This window comes from Balaenoptera musculus, chromosome 4, assembly GCF_009873245.2.
Source record: "Balaenoptera musculus isolate JJ_BM4_2016_0621 chromosome 4, mBalMus1.pri.v3, whole genome shotgun sequence".
Classification (NCBI taxonomy): domain Eukaryota; kingdom Metazoa; phylum Chordata; class Mammalia; order Artiodactyla; family Balaenopteridae; genus Balaenoptera; species Balaenoptera musculus.
The window spans coordinates 74,701,774-74,726,380 of NC_045788.1; the positions used below are offsets into that span (position 1 = coordinate 74,701,774).

Genomic DNA, 24,607 nt, shown 5'->3' on the forward strand with positions numbered 1-24,607 from the left:
AAGCTCATGCTGATGAATATTTCCTGGGGCCTCTGCCACCAGTGTACCTGCCCTACAGTGAGCCACAGCCAACCCTCACCTCCCCAGGAGACCCTCCAAGATCTGCAGGTAGGTCTGGCCCAGGCTTCTATGGAGTCACTGCTTTCCTCTGGGTCCAAGTGCAAGTGAAACCTTGTGTGTGCCCTCCAAGAGTGGAGTCTCGGTTTCCCCCAGTCCTATGGAGCTGCTGCACTCAAGCCCCACTGGCCTTCAAAGCCAAATGCTCTGGGGGCTCCTTCTCCTGATGCTAGACCCCCAGGCTGGGGAGCCTGATGTGGGGCTCAGAACTCTCACTTCTGTGGGAGAACCTCTGTGATATAATTATTTTCCAGTTTGTGGGTCACCCACCCGGCAGGTAAGGGATTTGATTATATGGTAAAAGTGCCCCGTCATACTGTCTTGTTTTGGCTTTTTTATCTTTGGGTGTAGAACATCTTTTTTCGTAGGTTCAAGTCTTTTTTTGCCAGTGGTTGTTCAGCAGTTGTGATTTTGGTGTTTCTGTGAGAGGAGGTAAGCTCAAGTCTTTCTACTCCACCATCTTGTCTCCAACTCTGGCAGTAGCTTTTGAAGTATGCAAATACATACAGTCCTGTGGGACTGCAAGCATAAGTTCTGCTGTCCCCAGATGAGTATCTAAATTCTTTTCTGGGAGATAACAGCTGTAGTGAGGCAGAAGGAGAGTGCAGAGATGGTGTCCATCAGCTTACGTTCCCTGAAAACAGCTCTGTAGGCCCCAGGTGGTTGCCAAAACTGAAGCCTCAGGCCAAAGCTCCTGGACAAGCAAACAGGCCTCTTTCACAGAAAGATGGGATGTGTTTCAGTGTGCTGTCTGTCTGTGCAGTGCCCTGGGGGTGGTAGCCTGCCAGGAACTATCTATCTATCTCTTCAATTGTTAGTCCCGAACCTAAGCTCCCCCTGGCCTTTAGGGCCAAGCAATCAAGGGGTGTTCCCTGGGCAGCAGCTGCAAAAATCAGGGCACCAGCAACGTGTAAAAGCTCCCTTCCAGGAGATGAGGAAAGGGAAAGTGCGAAGATGTGCCCAATGGCTGTAGCAAAGCTGAGGGGGAGTGTAAAGATGGCACCTGTGGGAAAAAGTTAAAAAAAAAAAGAGAAAGAGATGCTGCTGCCAGCCAAAGCAGAGGGAGAGTGTGAAGATTGTGCCCACCAGTCTCTGTCCCTGGAGGGTGTTCCAGCAAGCTCTTGGATATGTGTGTTAAAGTATATGCCTACCCCTCAGGCCAACTCTTTAATATTAGCAAACGAGCCTTTTTTACTTAAAGTCTGAGCACGGGCTCCCTCTGAGCTGGGCCCTGGGGCAGGTGAGTCTGAGCTTGCAAGCCTTTTAAGAGCCATTTCTCCGATCACTACTGTCTTGCGGGTCTCATGGACATAAGTAAGTCCCATTGATTTTCAAAGCTAGATGTTTTGGGGGGCTCGTCTTTCAGGTACAGGTCTTAAAAGTTAGTTATGATGCCTGATGTGTAGTTCAAACCCTTCCCTCCTCAGGGAGAAGCTCTGGGTTTTGAGTTCCACCCTGATTCTGGGTCTCCATACCAGGGGTGGGGTTAGCAGTGAGGTTGCACCCCAGCCTCTCCTACCCACTTCAATGTGGTTTTCTTCTTGTTTGCCTGATGTGTAGTACGTGCTCAGCCAGCCTTTCTGAGGAAATTGTTCCACACATAGCTATAGACTCAGTTTGTCTGTGGGAGGAGGTCAGTTCAGGATCTTCCTATGTTGCCATCTTGAACCAGAACCCCACTTTTTCCTTCTTTTTAAATTCTGCTGTTCCAGAAGCCTCCTATAAATGGCTTATTATTATCTTTCAAATCCAAGATGCTTTAAAAATCCCTAAGAGCTTAGATCCTAACTAACTGTACTTATCTAGTCAAAGATTGTGGAGGCTTCCAATGAACATTAACAACAGTTGCCAAGCAAAGAGTGCTTACTCTGTGCCAAGACATTGTGCTAAGTTGCTTTACGTACATTATCTCATTAAGCCTCTCAGCAACCCTATGAGGTTCAACAGTGTTACTACCCACATTTTACAGATCAAGAAAACGAGGCCTAAAGAAGGGAAGTGACTTGTCCAAAGATACTGGAAGGGCCAGGAATACAAATCTACCTGATTCATATAATGTTCAGCACAAATGTAGAGTTTAAAAATTGTAGAGTACTAAGGCAACTATCCTAAAGCCTTAGATAGGCAAGTCATTCTGCTGCGGCCTACTCTGTAGTATATAAAACCTGTAATGTGAAACTTGAGAAATGGAACAGAGACCTCCAATCCTCCCTAACCCCAGGGGAACATCTACTTTTCTTTGGTTAACCTGCTATAATGTTTTTTGTTTAGAGTACTTAATTGAAATCAAAACCCCAAAAAGGTAGTATCTTTCTTTGTAAGTGTGGTTATATTATTTATATAAAATAAATAGCTTCTTCAAGGTTGATAGGTATCCAACAGTTCTAGTATTTCAGGGTTTTAAAAAAAAAACAAGGTTTACCAAATCTATAGTCTCAATCATTATGTTCTCAGTGTTATCATTCCACTCACAGAAACACCAACTCTTACATCTGCTCCTATGCAGCATATTATCCATCCCTTCAACATCTGTATAAGTATTTACAGAACCTTTATGATGCACAGGGGGTACTGTGCTAGAGGATATGCATTCTTCAGAAAGAGCTCTCATCCTCAAGGAGTTTGTAGCCTAGTGGGAGAATATTCCAAAACTCTACACATGCAAAAATATATACAAGGATGTTCAGTTTGTTAAAAGTCCAAATGCATCAACAGGGGAATGATTAAACATATTATGGCCCAACTGTAACTAGGATACACTGTGGAGTTGTAAAAAGGTAACTCTAGACATGGAAACGTAACACAGCAGCACATACACAAAACATTCTCCATACTCGATGAAGCAGAGTTGTTTTCATCTTAAATTGTTTTGCTGAGAACCAGATGTTCACAGTTCCAATCTTAAGGAAGGAAAGAGATGGAAAGTGGGATAGAATAAACTCCCATTCCTGTGATAAGCAAGGTTTCTTGTACAATAACCAATTCAGGAAAAATGTTTCCAGGCCACTATTTCTTCCGCATTCAAAACCAAAGCAGAGCAATCAAGATGGTGGAGAAGAAATGAGAAGCTCACCTTCTCCCACAAATACATCAAAAAAATACATCTGTATGTGGAACAATTCTCACAGAATCCTACTGAATGCTGGCAGAAGACCTCACACTTCTGAAAGGACAAAAAGAATCTCCACATGACCAGGTAGGACAAAAGAAAAAAAAATAGAAAGGAATCTGGACAGGACCTGCACCCCTGGGAGGAAGCTGTGAAAGAGGAAAGACTCCCATACCCCGGGGAGCCCCCTCACCAGCAGGAAAAGGGATCAAAAACGTATTTGAAGAAATTATGGCTGCAAACTTCCCAAACCTAAAGAAGGAAACACATCCAGGTATAGGAAGCACAGAGGGTCCCAACAAGATGAACCCAAACAGACCTACACCAAGACATAATTAAAATGGCAAAAGTTAAAGAGAGGATTCTAAAGGCAGCAAGAGAAAAACAGTTCATTACAAGGAAACCTCCAGAAGGCTATCAGCTGCTTTCTCTACAGAAACGTTGCAGGCCAAGAAGGGAGTGGCAAAATATATTCAATCATTTAGAATAGAAGGAGAGAGAGAATTTCTTAGACAAGCAAAAAGTAAAAATACAGCAATACTAAACCTATCATAAAAGAAATATACACGATGAAGAGTGGCCCCCACTCGCTGCAACTAGAGAAAGCCCTCGCACAAAAACAAAGACCCAACACAGCAAAAAAAAAAATAAATTAAAAAAAAAAAAAAAGAAATATAAAGGTCTTCTTCTCTAAATAGAAAAGCAAGAAGCTATATCAAAGAGAAAATTACAATCAAAAAGTGAATCACTTAAATAAGCCACTATACAAATTAAAAAGGAAAAAAAATAAAATTTTTTTGTGTGAAAGTGATGATGACCACAGTGAACAGCAAAAGGATAAACATGAAGATGTAAAAGAGGACATCAAAATCATAAAATGTTGAGGAGAGTTAAGAAAATGTAGATTCTTTTTTTTTAGAATGTATTTGAGCCTATATGACTACCAGTCTAAAGCAAGCAGATATACGAAGGGGTTAACATACTTGAAAAACAGGGTAACCACAAGTCAAAAACACACAATAGATTCACAAAAACCAAAAAGAAGAGAACACAACCATAAAATAAAAGGAAATCAAACCACAAAAGGAAAAACAAAAAGAAAAGGGGAAGAAGAGGAAATACAGAATTAACTGGAAAAAAAGATTTAAGATGGCAATAAATACACATCTATCAAGAATTACCTTAAACATCAATGGACTAAATGCGCCAATCAAAAGACAAAGAGTGGCAGACTGGATAAAAAAAACAAAAGCCTACAATATGCTGCCTATAAGAGACCCACTTTAGGGCAAAGGACACACAGATTGAAAGTGAGGGGGTGGAAAAAGATATTTCATGCAAACGGAAATGATAAGAAAGCAGGGGTCACAATACTTGTATCAGACAAAATAGACTTTAAAACAAAGGCCATTAAAAAAAGATAAAGAAGGACACTATATAATGATAAAAGGATCAATACAAGAAGAGGATATTACTCTCATCAACATATATGTACCTAATATAGGAGCACCTAAATACATAAAACAAATATTAACAGACATAAAGGGAGAATTGACTGGAATACCATATTAGTAGGAGACCTTAACACCCCACTCACATCAATGGACAGATCTTCCTAGACAGAAAATCAATAAGGCATCAGATCCTAAATGATACAACCGAACAGTTAGACTTAATTGATATTTTTAGAACATTACATCCAAAAAACCCTGAATACACATTCTTTTCAAGTGCATGTGGAACATTCTCTAGGATTGACCACATACTAGAGCACAAAGCAAGCCTCAACAAATTTAAGAGTATAGAAATTATTTCAGGCATCTTTTCTGACCACAACAGCATGAAACTAGAAATCAACCATAGAAAAAGAAATGAGAAAAAAACAATTACATGGAGTCTAAACAACATGCTACTAAAAAACCAATAGGTCAATGATGAAATCAAAGAGGAAATTAAAAAAAATACCTTGAGACAAATGACAATGAAAACACAACCATACATTGTCTGTGGGATGCCGCAAAAGCAGTTAGAGGGGAAGTTCATAGCAATACAAGCCTTCCTCAAAAAACTAGAAAAATCTCAAGCAACCTAATCTACCACCTAAAAGAATTAGAAAAAGAAGAACAAAACCTAAAGTCACCAAAAGGAAGGAGATAATAAAGATCAGAGACAAAAAAGGTAAAATAAAGATTTTTAAAAAAACCAACAGATAAAATCAATAAAACCAAGAGCTGGTTCTTTGACAGTGTAAACAAAATTGAAAAACCTTTGGCCAGGCTCATCAAGAAGAAAAGAGAGAGAACCCAAATAAGAAAGAAAAAAGGAGAAATAAACAATACTGCAGAAATACAAAACACTGTAAGAGAATATTATAAACAACTACATGCCAACAAATTTGCGAACCTAGAAGAAATGGACAAGTTTTTCTAGAAACATACAGCCCACCAAAACTGAATCAAGAAGAAATAAATAATCTGAACAAACCAATCACTAGAAGTGAAATAGAATCTGTAAAAAAAAAAAAAAAATCAAAAACAAAAAACTCCTTACAAACAAAAGTTCAGGACCAGGTGGCTTCACAGGCAAATTCTACCAAACATATAAAGAACTTATACCAATCCTTCTCAAAATCTTCCAAAATATTGAAAAGGAGGGAATACTCTCAAAGACATTCTATGAAGCCACCATCATCCTGATACCAAAACCAGACAAATATACCACCAAAAAAAAAAAATTACAGGCCATTATCTTTGATGAATACAGATGCAAAAAACTACTAGCAAAACCAAATAAAATATTAGCAAAATATTAGCAAACCAAATCCAACAACACATAAAAAAGATCATGCCCCACAACCAAGTTGGATTCACCCCAGGATTACAAGTATGGTTCAACAAATGCAAATCAATTAATGTGATACATCACATTAACAAAGAAAAGACAAAAATCACATGATCATCTAAATAGATACAGAAAAAGCATTTGATAAAATTCAACATCCATTCATGATAAAAACTCTTACCAAGGTGGGTTATAGAGGAAACATATCAACATAATAAAAGCTATTTATGACAAACCCACAGCCAATATAATACTCAACAGTGAAAAGCTGAAATCCTGCTAAAATCTGGAACAAGGTTGCCTACTCTCATGACTTCTATTCAACATAGTATTGGAATTCAGACAAGAAAAAGAAACAAAAGGTATCCAAATTGGAAGGGAAGATGTAAAATTGTCATTCTATGCAGATGACATGATACTATATATAGAAAACCCTAAAGAACTGATAAATTCAGCAAGGTAGCAGGATACAAGATTAACATACAGAAATGGGTTGCATTTCTTTACACTAACAACACAATATCAGAAAGGGAATGTAAAAAAACAATACCTTTTAAAATCATACCAAAAAAAAAAACTTAGGAATAAAGCTGACCAAGGAGGTGAAAGGTTTATATGCTGAGAACTGTAAAACATTAATAAAGGAAATTGAAGATGACTTAAAGAAATGGAAAGATATCCCAGGCTCTTGGATTAGAATTAATATCATTAAAATGGCCATACTACCCAAAGCAATATACAGATTTAATGTGATCCCTATCAAATAACCCATGACATTTTTCACAGAACTAGAACAAATAATCCTAAAACTTACATGGAACCAAAAAAGACCCAGAATTGCCAAAGCAATCCTGAGGAAAAAGAACAAAGCAGGAGGCATAAACCTCCCAGACTTCAGACAATACTACAAAGCTATAGTAATCAAAACAGTGTGGAACTGGCATGAAAATAGACATGGATCAATGGAACAGAAATAGAGAGCCCAGAAATAAACCTGCATACCTATGGTCAATCTTGACAAAGGAGACAAGAATATACAATGGAGAAAAGACAATCTCTGCAGCAAGTGGTGTTGAGAATGCTGGACAGACGCATGTAAATCAACGAAGTTAGAACACACCCTCACACCATGCACAAAAATAAACTCAATATGGCTTAAAGACTTAAATATATGACACGACACCATAAAACTCCTAGAAGAGAACATAGGCAAAACATTCTCTGACATAAACCATACTAATGTTTTCTTAGGTCAGTCCCAAGGCAGTAGAATAAAAGCAAAAATAAACAAATGGGACCTAATCAAACTTAACAAGCTTTTGCACAGCAAAGGAGACCATAAACAAAACGAAAAGACAAACTACGGAATGGGAGAAAATATTTGCAAACAATGTGACTGCAAGGGCTAGATTTCAGAAAATATACAAACAGCTCATGCAACTCAACAACATTAAAAAAAAAAACCCAATCAAAAAATGGGCAGGAGACCTAAATAGACATTTCTCCAAAGAAGACACACAGATGGCCAACAGACACATGAAAAGATGCTCAATATCACTAATTACTAGAGAAATGCAAATCAAACCTACAATGAGGCACCACCTCACACACGTCAGAATAGCCATCATTAAGAAGTCTACAAATAACAATGCTGGAGAGGGTGTGGACAAAAGGGAACCTAACTACACTGTTGGTGGGAATGTATGTTGGGGCAGCCATTATGGAGAACAGTAAGGAGGTTCCTCAGAAAACTAAAAATAGAGTTGCCATATGATCCAGCAGTCCCATTCCTGGGCACATATCTGGACAAAGCTATAATTCAAAAAGATAACATGCACCCCTATGTTCATAGAGGCACTATTCACAATAGCCAAGACATGGAAACAACCTAAATGGCCATCAACAGATGAATGGATAAAGAAGAAGTCACACACACACACACACACACACACACACACTGGAATACTACTCAGCCATAAAAAAGAACAAAATAATGTCATCTGCAGCAACATGGATAGGCCTAGGCATTATCATACTATGTGAAGTAAGCCAGAAAGAGAAAGACAAATACCCTGTGATACCACTTATATGTGGAATCTAAAATATGACACAAATGAACATATCCATGAAACAGAAACAGACTCACTGACACAGAGAACAGACTTGTGGTTGCCAAGTGGGAGGTGGGGTGGGAGAGGGATGGAGTGGGAGTTTGGGGTTAGCAGATGCAATCTATTATATATAGAGTGGATAAACAACAAGGGCCTACTGTATAGCACAGGGAACTATATTTAATATTCTGTGATAAATCATAATGGAAAAGAATACTTTAAAAATGTATATATATGTATAACTTAATCACTTTTCTGCACAGCAGAAATGAACACAACATTGTAAATCAACTATATTTCAATTTAAAAAAGTAAAAAAACAAAACAAAACAACTTTGAACCCCAAAAGGACATTTAATAACCTAGGTTACTCCTTCACTGACTAGAGACTATCACTGAGAAAGTCTGCTCTTTTTCTTTTAGCCACTGCAACTGCATTTCTCAGACTGCTAAAAGTGTTAACGTGTTCAGGTAAGTTTGGATGACATGACAGAACCATGTATCTCCACACTGAAGAGCCACAGTAAACATTAGCACATCAAAGGCTCTGCAAAGTCCTAAACAAACGTCTGATTTTGTTTAACCTAGAGCATTCCTCCTTGAGCACAGAACACCTTTCTTGGCAGCATATTTGGAACATCAGTTGGGAACAATTAAAATTATCAGTTTCTGGGCATTTTTCAACAAAAAGTAGCTTTCTAGATTTTCATCCTAAAATTAGACTGCAAGCTCTTTTGCATATCTAGGTTTTATTTTGTCCTTGCTTACTTGGGTAAAGAAGCATTTTGGAAAAACCATTACCAATGAATAGACTTACCTCCTGCTTCTAACTGAACTCCTGGAGTCAAGTGAAGAAATTCTGGTTTCATGCTTACTCGGGAGCCAGAAATAAAACCAACCACGAATTCAGAATGCTCTTCAGCCATTCTCACCTAAATGGAATGTAATAAAAGATTACAAGAAAGCACTTAACCACACAGAATGTAAGAAACTTTATTTCATAGATGCATTTCCTCATTTCATATTAAACTAATTACATCTAAAACGGGTAATCTTAGATATGAATCTACATACTTGCTCCATTAAGACCACCCTGAAATAACCCTTTCTGTCCCCTTCTCCTATAACCAAACACTAAAAATCCTATATTATGTGCATCTAAAATCTAGATGCTGCATCGTTACTTATTTGTAATAACGCTTGGGGACCTACCTACTTCCAAAAAGGATATAAGTAGTACTCTAGAATACATTTATAATGGTATAACACCACACTGACTTACTGCCTATCTACATAGATATTCAAGGACAGCCATCACATAAAAAACCGCTCTGTTGTTAAGAGCTAGCTAAAGAAATCTTACCTCTACAGCTTTTCCTCTTCTTTAACGTTTGCCAATAACTTGTCTCCACAATTTCTCTACCATTACCTCACATTCATAGAAGTTTCCTTAGAAGGTCTGCCTTTCTAATTTGGCTCTTCCCTGAGGCCCAGACTGTTCCATTCTTGCCACTAAGTACTACCACCAACCAAAAATCAATGTATTGTCCTTGAGCCAGATCCAGAATGCCAAATATTAGCACTGACTCATGGACCCTCTGCTATGAGAGTTGGGAAATCATAGACACTTATGGTCAATTCAGGGGTGGTGTTAAAACCTGGTCCTAGGGCCATGTGAATTCTTCACAGTTCCACAAGCTTTGAAATATGAAAAATAAATTCCCATGTAAAAATAAAAATTTTATTAAAATAAAAATTCCTATTACTTTAAAAAGTAATAGTCTTTAAAATATCTGCAAAGATAATCCATCTATCTTTCTAGGTGACTATCCAATTATGAAATTTGCCCAGAGGAGAATGTGAAGAGGAGCTTTATAACTAGATGATTATCCATCTCTCATTTTTTTCTGGCATGCAGGGGGTTGGAGCTGGGTACTAACATGTATGGTGTTATAAGGATTTTTAATAATGGGGAGTTACTAAAGGAAACAATGTGTCTGGACTCTATAGTTAAGAGCTCTCCCATACAATGCCAATCAATATCAAAGACTGAAAAGGTAAGCTGCTTCATGTGGGCTGCTGTCATGAGAATGTGCATCTCTGTGTGACTCGGGAGATTCCAAGAAACTGTGTATCTGGGAAAAAGCTATTCAATTTCAATTCATGGTGAAAGGGAAAAAACTCCTCTATCTTAAAGACCAGGTAAATACAGACATATGTTTATTTGACCCAATATCTGTGTTTCAATGTTTCTCTCTTAGAGTACAGTTCAAATTTCTTTGGTGTACACTACAAGATATAAAATGCTATTAACCATCAGGGTATTCTAGCCAACTAGTATTAATATACTGTCACACAAACAGCAGGTGATTTTTTTGTTTTTGACAGCAATTCCATAGACCCCAAATTAAGGTATTTTCTTCCCCTGTAACATCTAGTGTCACAGCCCTGGCCTTCTGTTGCCCCAGTCTCTCTCCTCTGTCACTTACCGCTGCTTCAGTGTAGCTCCCAGTGGCCAAGGAGCCAGCAGAGCTCATTTCTGCAATGAGTAAGCATGCCCGGTGCAGGGGCAGGCCTACTTCTCCCAGGCCTTTCACAACTCCTGAGCCTGGAACCACATGAGCGTTTACTAGATCTGCCCAAGAAGCTATTTTAAAGACACCACCTATGAAAAGGGGGAAAAAGATATCTGTCAATTTCCAAACAAAAACCCTTAACTTTTTACCCAACCAACCAACTACAATATGGAAATAATCTCCTAATAACATGTTTATGAAATAGTGAAACACTTCAAGAATTTTAGTGATTATCAATGGACCTACTTGTGAAAAATTTATCTGTCCACCTGGTTAGCTGGTTGAGAAATCACAAGCAGAAAAAAATCTTATAAGCTCTACACTTAGTTTACTAGCAAAACTGATAAGACTGTTTTTCCTTGCAGGCTGACGTTTGTGACTACCAATAAGATTGATGCAACTGGAAAGGGTCCAGTGAAGACAGGTTGTTTGTTGAGTGGAAGATATCAACTGAAATTCCTCTGAAGATGACAAATTTTCATTCTGTAGGGATCTCTCAGAAACTTTACCATCTCTCAAATCTACTTGTTCCTTAGGTCTCTTTAGCTCTTCAAATTTCAATAGACAATTGTATTCATTTTAAAAGCAGACAACAGTAACCCAAGTAGATTTTTGAAAAAAAAAAACTATATGCAAACTTGTAGAAAGTTTGTATAACTCTTTCAACAGTCAATCTTTTTTTTAAAAGTATTTATTTATTGATTTGGCTGCACCAGGTCTTACTTGTGGCATGCGGGCTCTTAGTTGCAGCATGAGGGCTCTTAGTTGCAGCATGCGGGATCTAGTTCCCTGACCATGGATTGAACCTGGGCCCCATGCATTGGGAGTGCAGAGTCTTAACCACTGGACCACCAGGGAAGTCCCAACAGTCAATATCTTTAGCACATGAAGAAAGTCATTACAGACAAATCTCGCCTAAAGAAATAGCTTAAGAATATGTATGTATTACTTTAAGAAAAATTGTTATCTCAAAAGATGATTATAACTGTTAATATAAAATGTCTGTTGTAAGGGTAAGTGAAAAAAGAGATATACACACTATAACAGAAAGTTGCATAGAAGAATGGGTAAAGAATTGGTAAAGAATTAAGCAGTTTTTTAAAACTAATGTATGCTCTACCTTGAGCTCCTATTCAACAAAATTTTTTAAAAAGGATGCATATCAACAGATCTTTTTCTGCTAAAAATAAATCTTACTTTATACTACCTTTTCCTTGTTTTCTATATCTATCTGCAATTTTCATTCTTTGAATATTCAGAACTCATTGTGTTCTGCAGGGCCAACATCTGTCATTTTTGCCTGCCTAGAACCCATGTCCCTTTCTTCTGGCATAAGCACAGCCATTTTCTTTAGGGAAATTACCCCTAACTATACCTTGGGGTTCAAGAAGTTTACATAAATAGCCTCACAATGATCAAGGGATCAACCCTAGAAGACGAAGACATAACAACTGTAAATATTTATGCACCCAGCACAGGAGCACCTCAATACATAAGGCAAATGCTCACAGCCGTGAAAGGGGAAATCAACAGTAACACAATAAATAGTGGGGGAATTTAACACCCCACTTACACCAATGGACAGATCATCCAGACAGAAAACTAATAAGGAAACAAAAGCCTTAAATGACACGTTAGACCAGATACACTTAACCGATATTTACAGGACATTCCATCTGAAAGCAGCGGAATATACTTTCTTCTCAAGTGCACACGGAACATTCTCCAGGATAGATCACATCTTGGGTCACAAATCAAGCCTCAGTAAATTTAAGAAATTGAAATCGTATCAAGCAACTTTCCAACCACAACACTATGAGATTACAAAGCAATTACAGTAAACAAACTGTAAAAAACACAAACACGTGGAGGCTAAGCAATAGGCTACTAAATAACCAAGAGATCACTGAAGAAATCAAAAAATACCTAGAGACAAATGACAAAGAAAACACGACGACCCAAAACCTATAGGATGCAACAAAAGCAGTTCTAAAAGGGAAGTTTACAGCAATACAATCCTACCTCAAGAAACAAGAAACATCTCAAATAAACAACCTAACCTTATACATAAAGCAACTAGAGAAAGAAGAACAACAAAAAACCCCGAAAGTTAGTAGAAGGAAAGAAATCATAAAGATCAGAGCAGAAATAAATAGAAACGAAGAAAACAACAGCAGAGATCAATAAAACTAAAAGCTGGTACTTTGAGAAGATAAACAAAATTGATAAACCTTTAGCCAGACTCATCAAGAAATAAAGGGAGAAGACTCAAATCAATAAAATTGGAAATGAAAAAGAAGTTATAACTGACACTGCAGAAATACAAAGGATCATAAGAGACTGCTACAAGCAACTATATGGCAATAAAATGGACAACCTGGAATAAATGGACAAATTCTTAGAAAAGTACAACCTTCCAAGACTGAACCAGGAAGAAATAGAAAATATGAACACACCAATCACAAGTAATGAAATTGAAACTCTGAATAAAAATCTTCCAACAAACAAAAGTCCAGGACCAGATGGCTTCGCAGGCGAATTCTAGTAAACATTTAGAGAAGAGCTAACACCTATCCTTCTCAAATTCTTCCCAAAAACTGCAGAGGGAGGAACACTCCCAAACTCACTGTACGAGGCCACCATCACCCTGATACCGAAACCAGACAAAGATATCACAAAAAAAGAAAATCACAGGCCGATATCACTGATGAACATAGACGCAAAAATCCGTAACAAAATACTAGCAAACCGAATCCAACACATTAAAAGGATCATACACCATGATCAAGTGGAATTTATCCCAGGGATGCAAGGATTCTTCAATATATGCAAATCAATCAATGTGATACACCATATTAACAAATTGAAGAATTAAAGCCACATAATCGTCTCAATTGATACAGAAAAAGCTGCTCAACATCACTAATTATTAGAGAAATGCAAATCAAAACTACAATGAGGTATCACCTCACACGGGTCAGAATGGCCATCATTAAAATATCTACAAACAGTAAATGCTGGAGAGGGTGTGGAGGAAAGGGAACCCTCTTGCACTGTTGGTGGGAATGTAAATTAATACAGCCACTATGGAGAACAGTATGGAGGTTCCTTAAAAAACTAAAACTAGAACTACCATGTGACCCACAATCCAACTACTGGGCATATAGCCAGAGAAAACCATAATTCAAAAAGACACATGCACCCCAATGTTCATTGCAGCACTATTTACAATAGCCAGGACATGGAAGCAACCTAAATGTCCATCAACAGAGGAATGGATAAAGAAGATGTGGTAACTGTATACAGTGGAATATTACTCAGCCATAAAAAGGAACGAAATTGGGTCACTTGTAGAGATATGGATGGACCTAGAGACTGTCATATAAGTCAGAAAGAGAAAAACAAATATTGTATATTAACGTATGTATGTGGAATCTAGAAAAATGGTATAGATGACCTTATTTGCAAAGCAGAAATAGAGACAGACGTAGAGAACAAACGTAAGGACACCAAGTTGCGGGGGGGATGAATTGGGAGATGGGGACTGACATATATATACTATTGATACTATGATAGATAACTAATGAGAACCTACTGTTTAGCTCAGGGATCTCTACTCAGTGCTCTGTGGTGACCTAAATGAGAAGGAAATCCAAAAAAAGAGAGGATATATGTATACGTATAGCTGATTCACTTTGCTGTACAACAGAAACTAACACAACATTGTAAAGCAACTATACTGCAATAAAATTTTTAAAAAAAAATAGCCTCACATCACCAGGAGCAGGGTATATTACCCAGGTGAGCTAATAAAGGTATTCTATACTCCAGGTCTGAGTGATTGGTCTGGGGCAGGTATGAGGAGTGTGCCTACCTGAGAAAGAAGTCAAGAGAGAAGAAAGCAGAGCTGAGACTTGGAGAGAAAGCAAGGCCAAAAGACATCACTTGAGCTCCTAGAGCCAACCACGCTTGACAGGCTTTTCTACAGCTGGACTTCGTCATGTGAGCCAGTACATTTCCTTCTGTTCTTCAGCCAGTTTAAGCTGGATTTGTGATTCTTGTTGGTTCCTGAATAATACTTACCTTCATACTGCTTTTTTACCGTGTTTCCTATATCTGCAAATTTCCGGTCTTCAAATATTAGAAACTCATGGCGTTTTGCCAGAATGGTTAACTCCTTCATCACATCCAGAGTAAAATCATTCAAAATATCTACATGAGTCTTGAGCATGCAGATTCTGGGTCCTAAAGCATCTGCTAGCTGCAACAGCTCTCTGGACTCTGAAATATCAGCAGACAGGCACAGATTGGTCTCCTTCTTTTGCATAAGCCTGAGAAGCTTTGATGCAACTGGGTGGATCCTGGGCAGCTCTGCACGTGCACCAAAGCTTAGTTCTTTGGGTCCTTTCTTTACAGAAGGGAGAGAACCATTGTGATTAGCTGCCACAAAAACATTCTCCTGAATAAATCTCTTCACTCTCTCGACCATCTCAGCATCAATTTTTTTCTGTTGCTGAAGGATCTCCAGCATTTTGGACAATGTACACACTGAGTGGAGACGAATCCCATGCGCCTGCAACTTGTCCTTTCCTCCTTGCTCTCTGTCCAGCAGCACTATGGCATCAGTGACCTTCAAGCCCTCCTTCTGAAGAACCTCAACAGTTTCCAAAACACTAGATCCACTGGTGACAACATCTTCAATGATCAAACAGGTTTCTCCTGGATTAACAGCCCCTTCTACAAGACGCTTAGTACCTAGAAAAGAAAAAATTACGTTGACTCTGTTTTAAAGTTATATATTTCGGCCAACTCAAGATGTATCTTGCAGTATAAATTTGGCATGTATTTATGAAGAGGGGGATAATCAATTATATTTTCTGATAATCTACTTTGGAACTACTTTATTTTTAAAATTCCTAATGAATCTTCAATTACTGTTTTGTTCAGTGCCTATGTATTTCAAAATTGTCAAAGTTACATATACAGAACATTTTTAGTAAAACTAGCAAATTATTTAACAGTGTAAAACATCATTTAATGTGTTTATGATCAAAATTTCAAATACAGGTTTTATTAAGGCAAGATCACCTAGGTCAATGAAAGTTATGAAACAAAGAATAGCCCAATATCATCAATGAAATCATTCCTTTTTCCATTAACAATTTCTTTATTCAATATCAGCCAAACAACTGGCCTTCTGAGCACATAAATGCAGGAGGGAAAATATTCGACAACCATTGAGGTCAATCACCACAGCGTTATGAGCTATGTAATGTAATGCGACTAAACACACTTCCCCACTCCAACCCCTACCGCAGACTATTTTCAGATAATCTACAAACTGTAAATACTCAGGCTGTAGACTACAGACTCATGGTTTAGAGATTCATTTTTATATTTCCCACTACCAAATTTATCTTATTTTGAAACAGAATAGATATACTGGGCATTTTGCCTACTTTCTGAACTTTCCACAGGTACTGTCTTTGCCCTTTCCCCAACTCCTTTCCTTCCCTTGCAGAATCAGCAAGTTTAACTGAATCACCTTAGACGAGAACGTAAGACTGCGAGTACTTACAGGTATATTTTTAAATTAATGATCTTATTCTAAGAAATATTTTTGAAGATACATAATAAGGAAATAGAAACAGTAGTCTTATGGCAGGGACTCATATAGATAAACACTGTGCCACTAAGTGGCAAAAATATTTGTCTAATTTTTTTATAATGGAGAATTTCAAACAAAACTACACAAAATAGTATAACAAACCTCCACAAATACAGCACCTCACCACTTAACAACTCATGGGCAATCTTGTTTCAACTATAACTCCAACACCACCCTCCCCCCTCATAATTTTTAGACGCAAATCCCAGACATCATATGATTTCATCATAAAATTTTTAGAACACATCTGTAAAAAGGACTCTTTTCAAAAATAAGTAACAAAAACAGTATCACACCAACATAAAACAACACGAAAAAAGCATTAATTCTTAAGATCAAATATGAAGTCAGTTCCAATACTTTTAGATTGATTTAGTTTTAAAGCAGCCCATGTTTAAAACACCCACCTGATAAGCTACTGCCATGAACCCATAAAAAAATCTCTATGTAGAATTTCATGTGGCATTTACATTGCCTTTTTTTTTTTTTTTTTTTTTGCCACCCTGGACAGCTTGTGGGATCTTATTTCCCCAACGAGGGTTCGAACTTGGGCCCCTTGCAGTGGAAGTGCAGAGTCCTAACCACTGGACTGCCAGGGAATTCCCTGACATTGCTTTAAGAGATTAATTTTATTCATTCAATTTAAATATAAATACACTGGGAAAGTAAGTGTTCTTAAAACATTCTTCTGATGAGGGAAGCGCTGGTAAAAATGCTGGGTTTCATACATTTGGTGCACAAAAAAAGCACTTTTTTTCATTGCCTAATTAATACAAAGCATTTCACCTCTAGACTCTAAAGGAAAGGGAGGTGATTTATAACAACAGTTAACAAATCCCACAGGCCATAACAACTTAAAGGCCCTATGAAGAATATTCAAGGTGACTATGAACATCAGTGCCTAGAAGAACAAATTCTAAAAGTATCAGGTTACATATCAACTTAAAGCTTATACTGTTTTTACTTTACCATAATCCTTTGTTTCTTTCCTTCTAATAAGCATTGGAATTTGGTTGGTTGAACAGATAACCGTGGCCAATGGTAAAGCTGTATAAGGTACTCCACACACAGTATCAAAATTGATCCCTGCATTTTGGGCAGTTTGGAATAAAATTTCTGCAACCTGTTAAAAAACAACACATAAACCAATTATTATTATTACTATTTTAAGTGGTGTATAAATCATGTAACAACATAAAGACAGTAACAACCCAGCAAGGGAGAGTCTTAAACCTGATCAGAAAAATATAAATGCCTTTTTGTTAGATCATCCTCTCCACAAATCCCAGTTTACAAATATAAATATAAAAACAGAAGAATTAACCTACTTAGCTAGACTCAGGGCTGCTCCAAGGGCAACACGGAATGTGTTAGGAAAAGCTATGATGTTCACCCTGAAGACTAAGGATGACCCCTAGGCTTCACAGTTTTCCTTAGTAATTCATTATGCTTGTCATGTCTAAACCTAACACCTGCTAGTTTTATTTTCCCAACAGAAGTCTTCAATTAAGAAGTTTCACAAGAGAAATTAAGAAAACAATTGCATTAAAAAGAATAAAACAGGGACTTCCCTGGCAGTCCAGTGGTTAAGACACCGTGCTTCCACTGCAGGGGGCATGGGTTCAATCCCTGGTCAGAGAACTTAGGATCCCACATGCCGCACAGCACAGCCAAAAAAAAAAAAAAGAATAAAACACTTACAAATAAATTTAACCAAGGAAGTGAAAGACCTGTACACTAAAAACATAAGACATTGATTTAAAAAACAAACAAAACAAACTGAAGATGACATAAGTAAATGGAAAAATATTCCATAGTCATGCATCAGAAAAATTAAACTGTTAAACTGTCCATACTAAAAGCAATATACAGATTCAATGAAATTTCTAAAAAATTACAATGGCACTTTTCACAGAAATGAACAAGCAACCCTAAAATTTGTATGGAACCACAAAAGACCCTGGATAGCCAAAACGATCTTGAGAAAGAAAAACCAAGCTGTAGGTATCATACTCCCTGATTTCAAACTATATCACAAAGTAATAGTAGTCAAAACACTACGGTATTGGCATAGATACAGACACACAGGTCAACAGAACAGAATAGAGAGCCCAGAAGTAAACCTACACATATATGTTCAATTAATTTACATCAAAGGAGCTAAGAATACACAAAGGGAAAAGGACAGTCTCTTCAACAAAATGGCTTTGGGAACACTAGACTACATCTTACACCATACACAAAAATTAACTCAAAATGGATTAATGCCTTGAATGTAAGACCTGAAACCATAAACCTCCTAGAAGAAAACAGGCGGTAAGTTCCTTGACAATGGTCTTAACAATGATTTTTTGGATTTGACACCAAAAGCAAAGAAATAAAACCAAAAATAAACAAGTGGGAAGGTGGTTCAAGATGGTGGAGTAAGAAAATCCTGAACTCACCTCCTCCCATGGACACAACAAATCTACAACTACATTAAGAACAATTCCTCTGAAAAGAACCTGAGAACTAGCTGAACAGCCACTCCACAACAAAGGATAAAAGGGCACATGGAGATGGGTAGGAGAGTTAGAGACATAGTCTCGCAAAGACTCCATCACTACTTCAGCAACCCATAACCAGGAGGGATCTCACAAATACGGAACTTCTCCCTGATGCTCCACATCAGTCACCCCAACCCTTGGGACCTACACCAGAGAGATGAGCACTCAAAACACCTGGCTTTGAAAACCAACAGGGCTTGGATCCAGGAAAACCATATGGATGTAGGGAATAGAGATCTGCTCTTAAATGACTTGTGTGCAGACTCACTCACCCTGGGACCCAGCACAAAAGCTGCAGTCTGAAAAAAGCCTAGATCATATGTGAAGTAAATTCACTTGCCAATCTTAAAGTGTCTGCCAGAGGGGCTCTGTTGGGGCTCTCTCCAGGTATGGAGCCACTGGCAGGCACCATTTTTACGCTCTCTTTCTAACTTGCTACTGCCTGCCCCTCCCTGCACCACAGCCCCAGCCCCACCAGAGGCAGTGGGTGAATACACCGCTTCCCCATGCTTCTGCTGCAGCCTGTCCCCCCACCCTCCACTGATCCTGCAGCCACACCAGTGGTGTGGATGCACACCAAAGCCAGCGGGCACATGTAGCCCAAATAGGGGACACCACTTGAGTGTGTGCTCTCGTTGCTAGGGGGAATTGCATTTCTGGGCCCCACAGGTGTGAAACAATCAAAGACACAGTTTGAGAAACAACCAAGAACTAGAGCAAGGTTAAACAGTAAGGTTCATTTCCCAAACAGGGCCACCCCGTCAAGACTGGAAGAGATAACTGTATCACCTAACACATAGAAACACAGAGTCAAGCAAAATGAGAAAACAGGTATACGTTCCAAACGAAAGCAAAAGATAAAACCCCAAGAAAAAACCTTAATGAAACAGAGATAAGTAATTTACCTGATAAAGAACTCAAAGTAATGGTCTTAAAGATGCTCACCAAAATAGGAAAAAGAATGGATGAACACAGAACTTCAACAAAGAGACAGAAAATATAAAAACGTACCAAAGACAAGTCAAAGAGCTGAAGAATACAATAACTGATCTGATAAATAAACTAGAGGGGTTCAACAGCAGATAAGATGAAGCAGAAGAAAAGATCAGTAATCTGGAAGACAGGGCAGTGGAACTCACCCTAACAGAGCTGCAATAAACAGAACAAAACACCAGCATTTTATTTTATTTTATTTTATTTATTTATTTTTTCACCAGCATTTTAAAAAGCAAAAATAGCCTAGGGGACCTAGGGAAAAATATTGAGAATAACATTCACATTATAGATTAGAAGAGTCCCAGAAGAGAGGGAAAAAAGGGGCAGAAAACTTATTTGAAGAAATAATGACTGGGGGGCAGAGACAAGATGGCAGAGGAGAAGGACTTGAGCTCACCTCTTCTTACAAAAACACCAAAATCACAACTAACTGCTGAACAACCATAGACAAAAAAAATGCTGGAACCTACCAAAAAAGATATTCTACACCCAAAGACAAAGAAGAAGCACAATGAGAAGGTAGGAGGGGTGCAATCGCAATAAAATCAAAACCCATACCCGCTGGGCAGGTGACCCACAAACTGGAAAATAATTATACCACTGAAGTTCTCCCACGTGAGTGAAAGTTCTGAGCACCACATCAGGCTCCCCAGCCTGGAGGTCTGGCAATGGGAGGAGGAGCCCCCAGAGAATCTGGCTTTGAAGGCAAGCAAGGTTTGATCACAAGAATTCCACAGGACTGGGGGAAATAGAAACTCTACTCTTGGAGGGCACACAAAAGGTCTCATGTGACCAGGACCCAGGGAATAAAGCAGTAACCTCATAAGAGGCTGGGCCAGACCTACTTGATGGTACTGGAGGGTCTCCTACGGAGGTGGGGTGGGGGAGGCAGCTGTGGCTCACTGTGGGGACAAAGACACTGGTGGTGGTAGTTCTGGGGAGTACTCATTGGCATGAGCCCTCCTGGAGGGTGCCATTCTCTCATCAAGACCTGGCCCCACTCAACAGCCGGTAGGCTCCAGAGCTGGCATGCTTCAGGCCAAACAACCAACAGGGTGGGAACACAGCCACACCCATCAGCAGAAAGGCTGCTTAAAGTCTTCCTGAGCAAACGGCTGCCTGCAAAACACACCCCCTGACGTGGCCCTGCCCCCCAGAGGGACAAGTCCCAGCTCCACCCACCAGTGGGCAGGAACCAGTCCCTCCCACCAGGAAGCCTGCACAAGCCTTTTAGACAGCCTCATCCACCAGGGGGCAGAGAGCAGAAGTAAGAAGAACTACAACCCTGCAGCCTGCAGAAACTGCAATCAAAGAAAGTTAGGCAAAATGATACAGTAGAGGGATATGTCCCACATGAAGGAACAAGATAAAACCCCAGAAGAACAACCAAGTGAAATGGAGACAGACAATCTACTTGAAAAAGAATTCAGAGTAATGATAGTAAAGATGATCCAAGATTTCAGAAAAAGAATGGAGGCACAGATGGAGACGATACAAGAAACGTTTAACAAAGACCTAGAAGAACTAAAGAACAAACAAGGGCTTCCCTGGTGGCGCAGTGGTTGAGAGTCTGCCTGCCAATGCAGGGGACACGGGTTCAAGCCCTGGTCTGGGAAGATCCCACATGCCGCAGAGCAACTAGGCCCGTGAGCCACAATTACTGAGCCTGCGCGTCTGGAGCCTGTGCTCCGCCACAAGAGAGGCCGTGATAGTGAGAGGCCCGCGCACCGCGATGAAGAGTGGTCCCCACTTGCCGCAACTAGAGAAAGCCCTCGCACAGAAACGAAGACCCAGCACAGCCATAAATAAATAAATAAAAATAAATAATTAAAAAAAAAAAAAAAAAAAAGAACAAACAAAAAGAGATGAACAATACAATAACTGAAATGAAAACTACACTAGAAGGAATCAATAGCAGAATAATGGAGGCAGAAGAACAGATAAATGAGCTGGAATACAGAATGATGGAAATCACGGCTGCAGAACAGAATAAAGAAAAAAGAATTAAAAGAAATGAGGACAGTCTAAGAGACCTCTGGGACAACATTAAACACACCAACATTCGCATTACAGGGGTACCAGAAGGAGAAGAGAGAAAGGCCCTGAGAAAGTATTTGAAGAGATAATAGCTGAAAACTTCCATAATATGGGAAAGGAAACAGTCACCCAAGTCCAGGATGCACAGAGTCCCAGGCAGGATAAACCCAAAGAAGAACATGACGACACACATGGTAATAAAACTGATAAAAATTAAAAACAAAGAAAAAATATTAAAAGCAATGAGGGAAAAGCAACAAATAACATACAAGGGAATTCCCACAAGGTTATCAGCTGATTTCTCAGCAGAAACTGCAGACCAGAAGGGAGTGGCATGATATATTTAAAGTGATAAAAAGGGAAGAACATACAACCAAGAATACACTACCCAGCAAGGCTCTCATTCAGATTCGATGGAGAAATCAAAATTTTTACAGACAAGCAAAACCTAAGAGAATTCAGCACAATCAGACCAGCTTTGCAACGTATGCTAAAGGAACTTCTCTAGGCAGAAAAGAAAAGGCCACAACTAGAAATAAGAAAATTACGAATGGAAAAGCTCACCAGTAAAGGCAAACACACAGTAAAGGTAGGAAATCATCCACACACAAATATGACCTCAAAACCAGCAATTGTGAGAGGAGGAGAGTACAAATGCAGGATATTGGAAATGCATTTGAAATTAAGAGAGCAGCAACTTAAAACAATCTTGTATATATATAGACTGCTATATCAAAACCTCATGGTAATGGCAAACCAAAAATCTACAATAGATACACATACAAAAAAGAAATAGAAATCCAAACACAACACTAAAGATAAACTTTAAATCACAAGAGAAGAGAACAAAAGAGGAAGGGAAGAAAAAAGATCTACAAAAACAAATCCAAACCAATTAACAAAATGGCAATAAGAACATACATATCAACAATTACCTTAAATGTAAATGGATTAAATGCTCCAATCAAAAGACACAGTCTGGTTGAATAGATACAAAAACAAGACTAGTATATATGCTGTCTACAAGAGACCCACTTCAAAACTAGGGACACATACAGACTGAAAGTGAGGGGACGGAAAAAGGTATTCCATGCAAACAGAAATCAAAAGAAAGCTGAAGTAGCAATACTCATGTCAGACAAAATAGACTTTAAAATAAAGACTGTAAAGACGTTAAAAATAAATAAATAAAATAAAGTCTGTCACAAGACACAAAGAAGGACACTGCATAATGATCAAGGAATCAGTTGAAGAAGATAGAAAAGTTGTAAATAAATAGGCACCCAACGTAAGAGCACCTCAATATATAAGGCAAATGCTATCATCCATAAGAGGAGAAATCGACAGTCACACAATAATAGTGAAGGACTTTAACACCCCACTTACATCAATGAACGGATCATCCAGACAGAAAAATCAATAAGGAAACACAGGTCTTAAATGACACATTAGACCAGATGGTCTTAATTGATACTTATAGAACATTCCATCCAAAAGCAGCAGACTACACATTCTTCCCAAGTGCACAGAGAACATTCTCCAGGATTCATTACATGCTGGGCCACAAAGCAAGCCTCAGTAAGTTTAAGAAAACTGAAATCATATCAAGCATCTTTTCTGATCACAACACTATGAGATTAGAAATCAACAAGAAAAAAAAACCTGTAAAAATCACAAACAAGTGGAGGCTAAACAATATGATACTAAACAACCAATGGATCATTGAAAAAATCAAAGAGGAAATCAAAAAATAACTAGAGACAAGTGAAAACGAAAGCATGACAATCCAAAATCTATGGGATGCAGCAAAAGAGTTCTAAGAGAGAAATTTATAGTAATACAATCTTACCTCAGGAAACAAAAAACATCTCAAATAAACGACCTAACTTTACACCTAAAGCAACTACAGAAAGATGAACAAACAAAACCCAAAATTAGCAGAAGTAAAGAAATCACAAAGATCAGAGCAGAAATAAATGAAACAGAGATGAAGAAAACAATAGAAAAGATGAATGAAATTAAAATCCCGTTCTTTGAAAAGATAAACAAAACGGATAAACCTTTAGAAAGACTCATCAAGAAAAAGGGAGAGGGCTCAAATCAATAAACTTAGAAATGAAAAAAGAAGAAATTACAATGGATACCACAGAAATACAAATGACCACAGGAGACTACTACAAGCAACTATATGCCAATAAAATGGACAACCTAGATGAAATGGACAAATTCTTAAAAAGGTACACTCTCCGAAGACTGAACCAGGAAGAAATAGAAAATATGAACAGACAAATCACAAGTACTGAAATTGAAACTGTGATTAAAAAACTCCCAGCAGGGACTGCCCTGGTGGCAGAGTGGTTAAGAATCCACCTGCCAATGCAAGGGACACAGGTTCAATCCCTGGTCCAGGAAGATCCCACATGCTGCAGAGGAACTAAGCTTGTGCACCACAACTACTGAGCCTGCACTCTAGACCCGGGAGCTACAACTACTGAGCCCACGTGCCACAACTTCTGAAGCCCGCATGCCTAGAGCCCGTGCTCTGCAACAAAAGAAGCCACTGCAATGAGAAGCCCGTGCACCGCAACAAAGAGTAGCCCCCACTT

General features: G+C 38.6%; 1 protein-coding gene and 1 long non-coding RNA gene across 2 annotated transcripts in view; one reads left to right on the forward strand and one right to left on the reverse strand.

Annotated features, from left to right (window-relative positions):
- The window catches only part of LOC118894992, a 30,166-nt gene extending 18,682 nt beyond the window's left edge, over window positions 1-11,484 (forward strand). Inside the window, exons 2-3 of the long non-coding RNA XR_005019805.1 lie at window positions 8,602-8,649; window positions 11,120-11,484. This is a non-coding gene — a long non-coding RNA (uncharacterized LOC118894992). The remainder of the gene's footprint in view (window positions 1-8,601; window positions 8,650-11,119) is intronic.
- Window positions 1-24,607, reverse strand: part of UMPS (uridine monophosphate synthetase) — a 45,193-nt gene that overhangs the window by 10,204 nt on the left and 10,382 nt on the right. The window contains exons 2-5 of the mRNA XM_036851833.1: window positions 17,392-17,545; window positions 14,838-15,509; window positions 10,668-10,843; window positions 8,996-9,110 (exon numbers count right to left, since the gene is read on the reverse strand). Of these exons, the coding sequence (XP_036707728.1) occupies window positions 8,996-9,110; window positions 10,668-10,843; window positions 14,838-15,509; window positions 17,392-17,545 (1,117 nt within the window). The remainder of the gene's footprint in view (window positions 1-8,995; window positions 9,111-10,667; window positions 10,844-14,837; window positions 15,510-17,391; window positions 17,546-24,607) is intronic.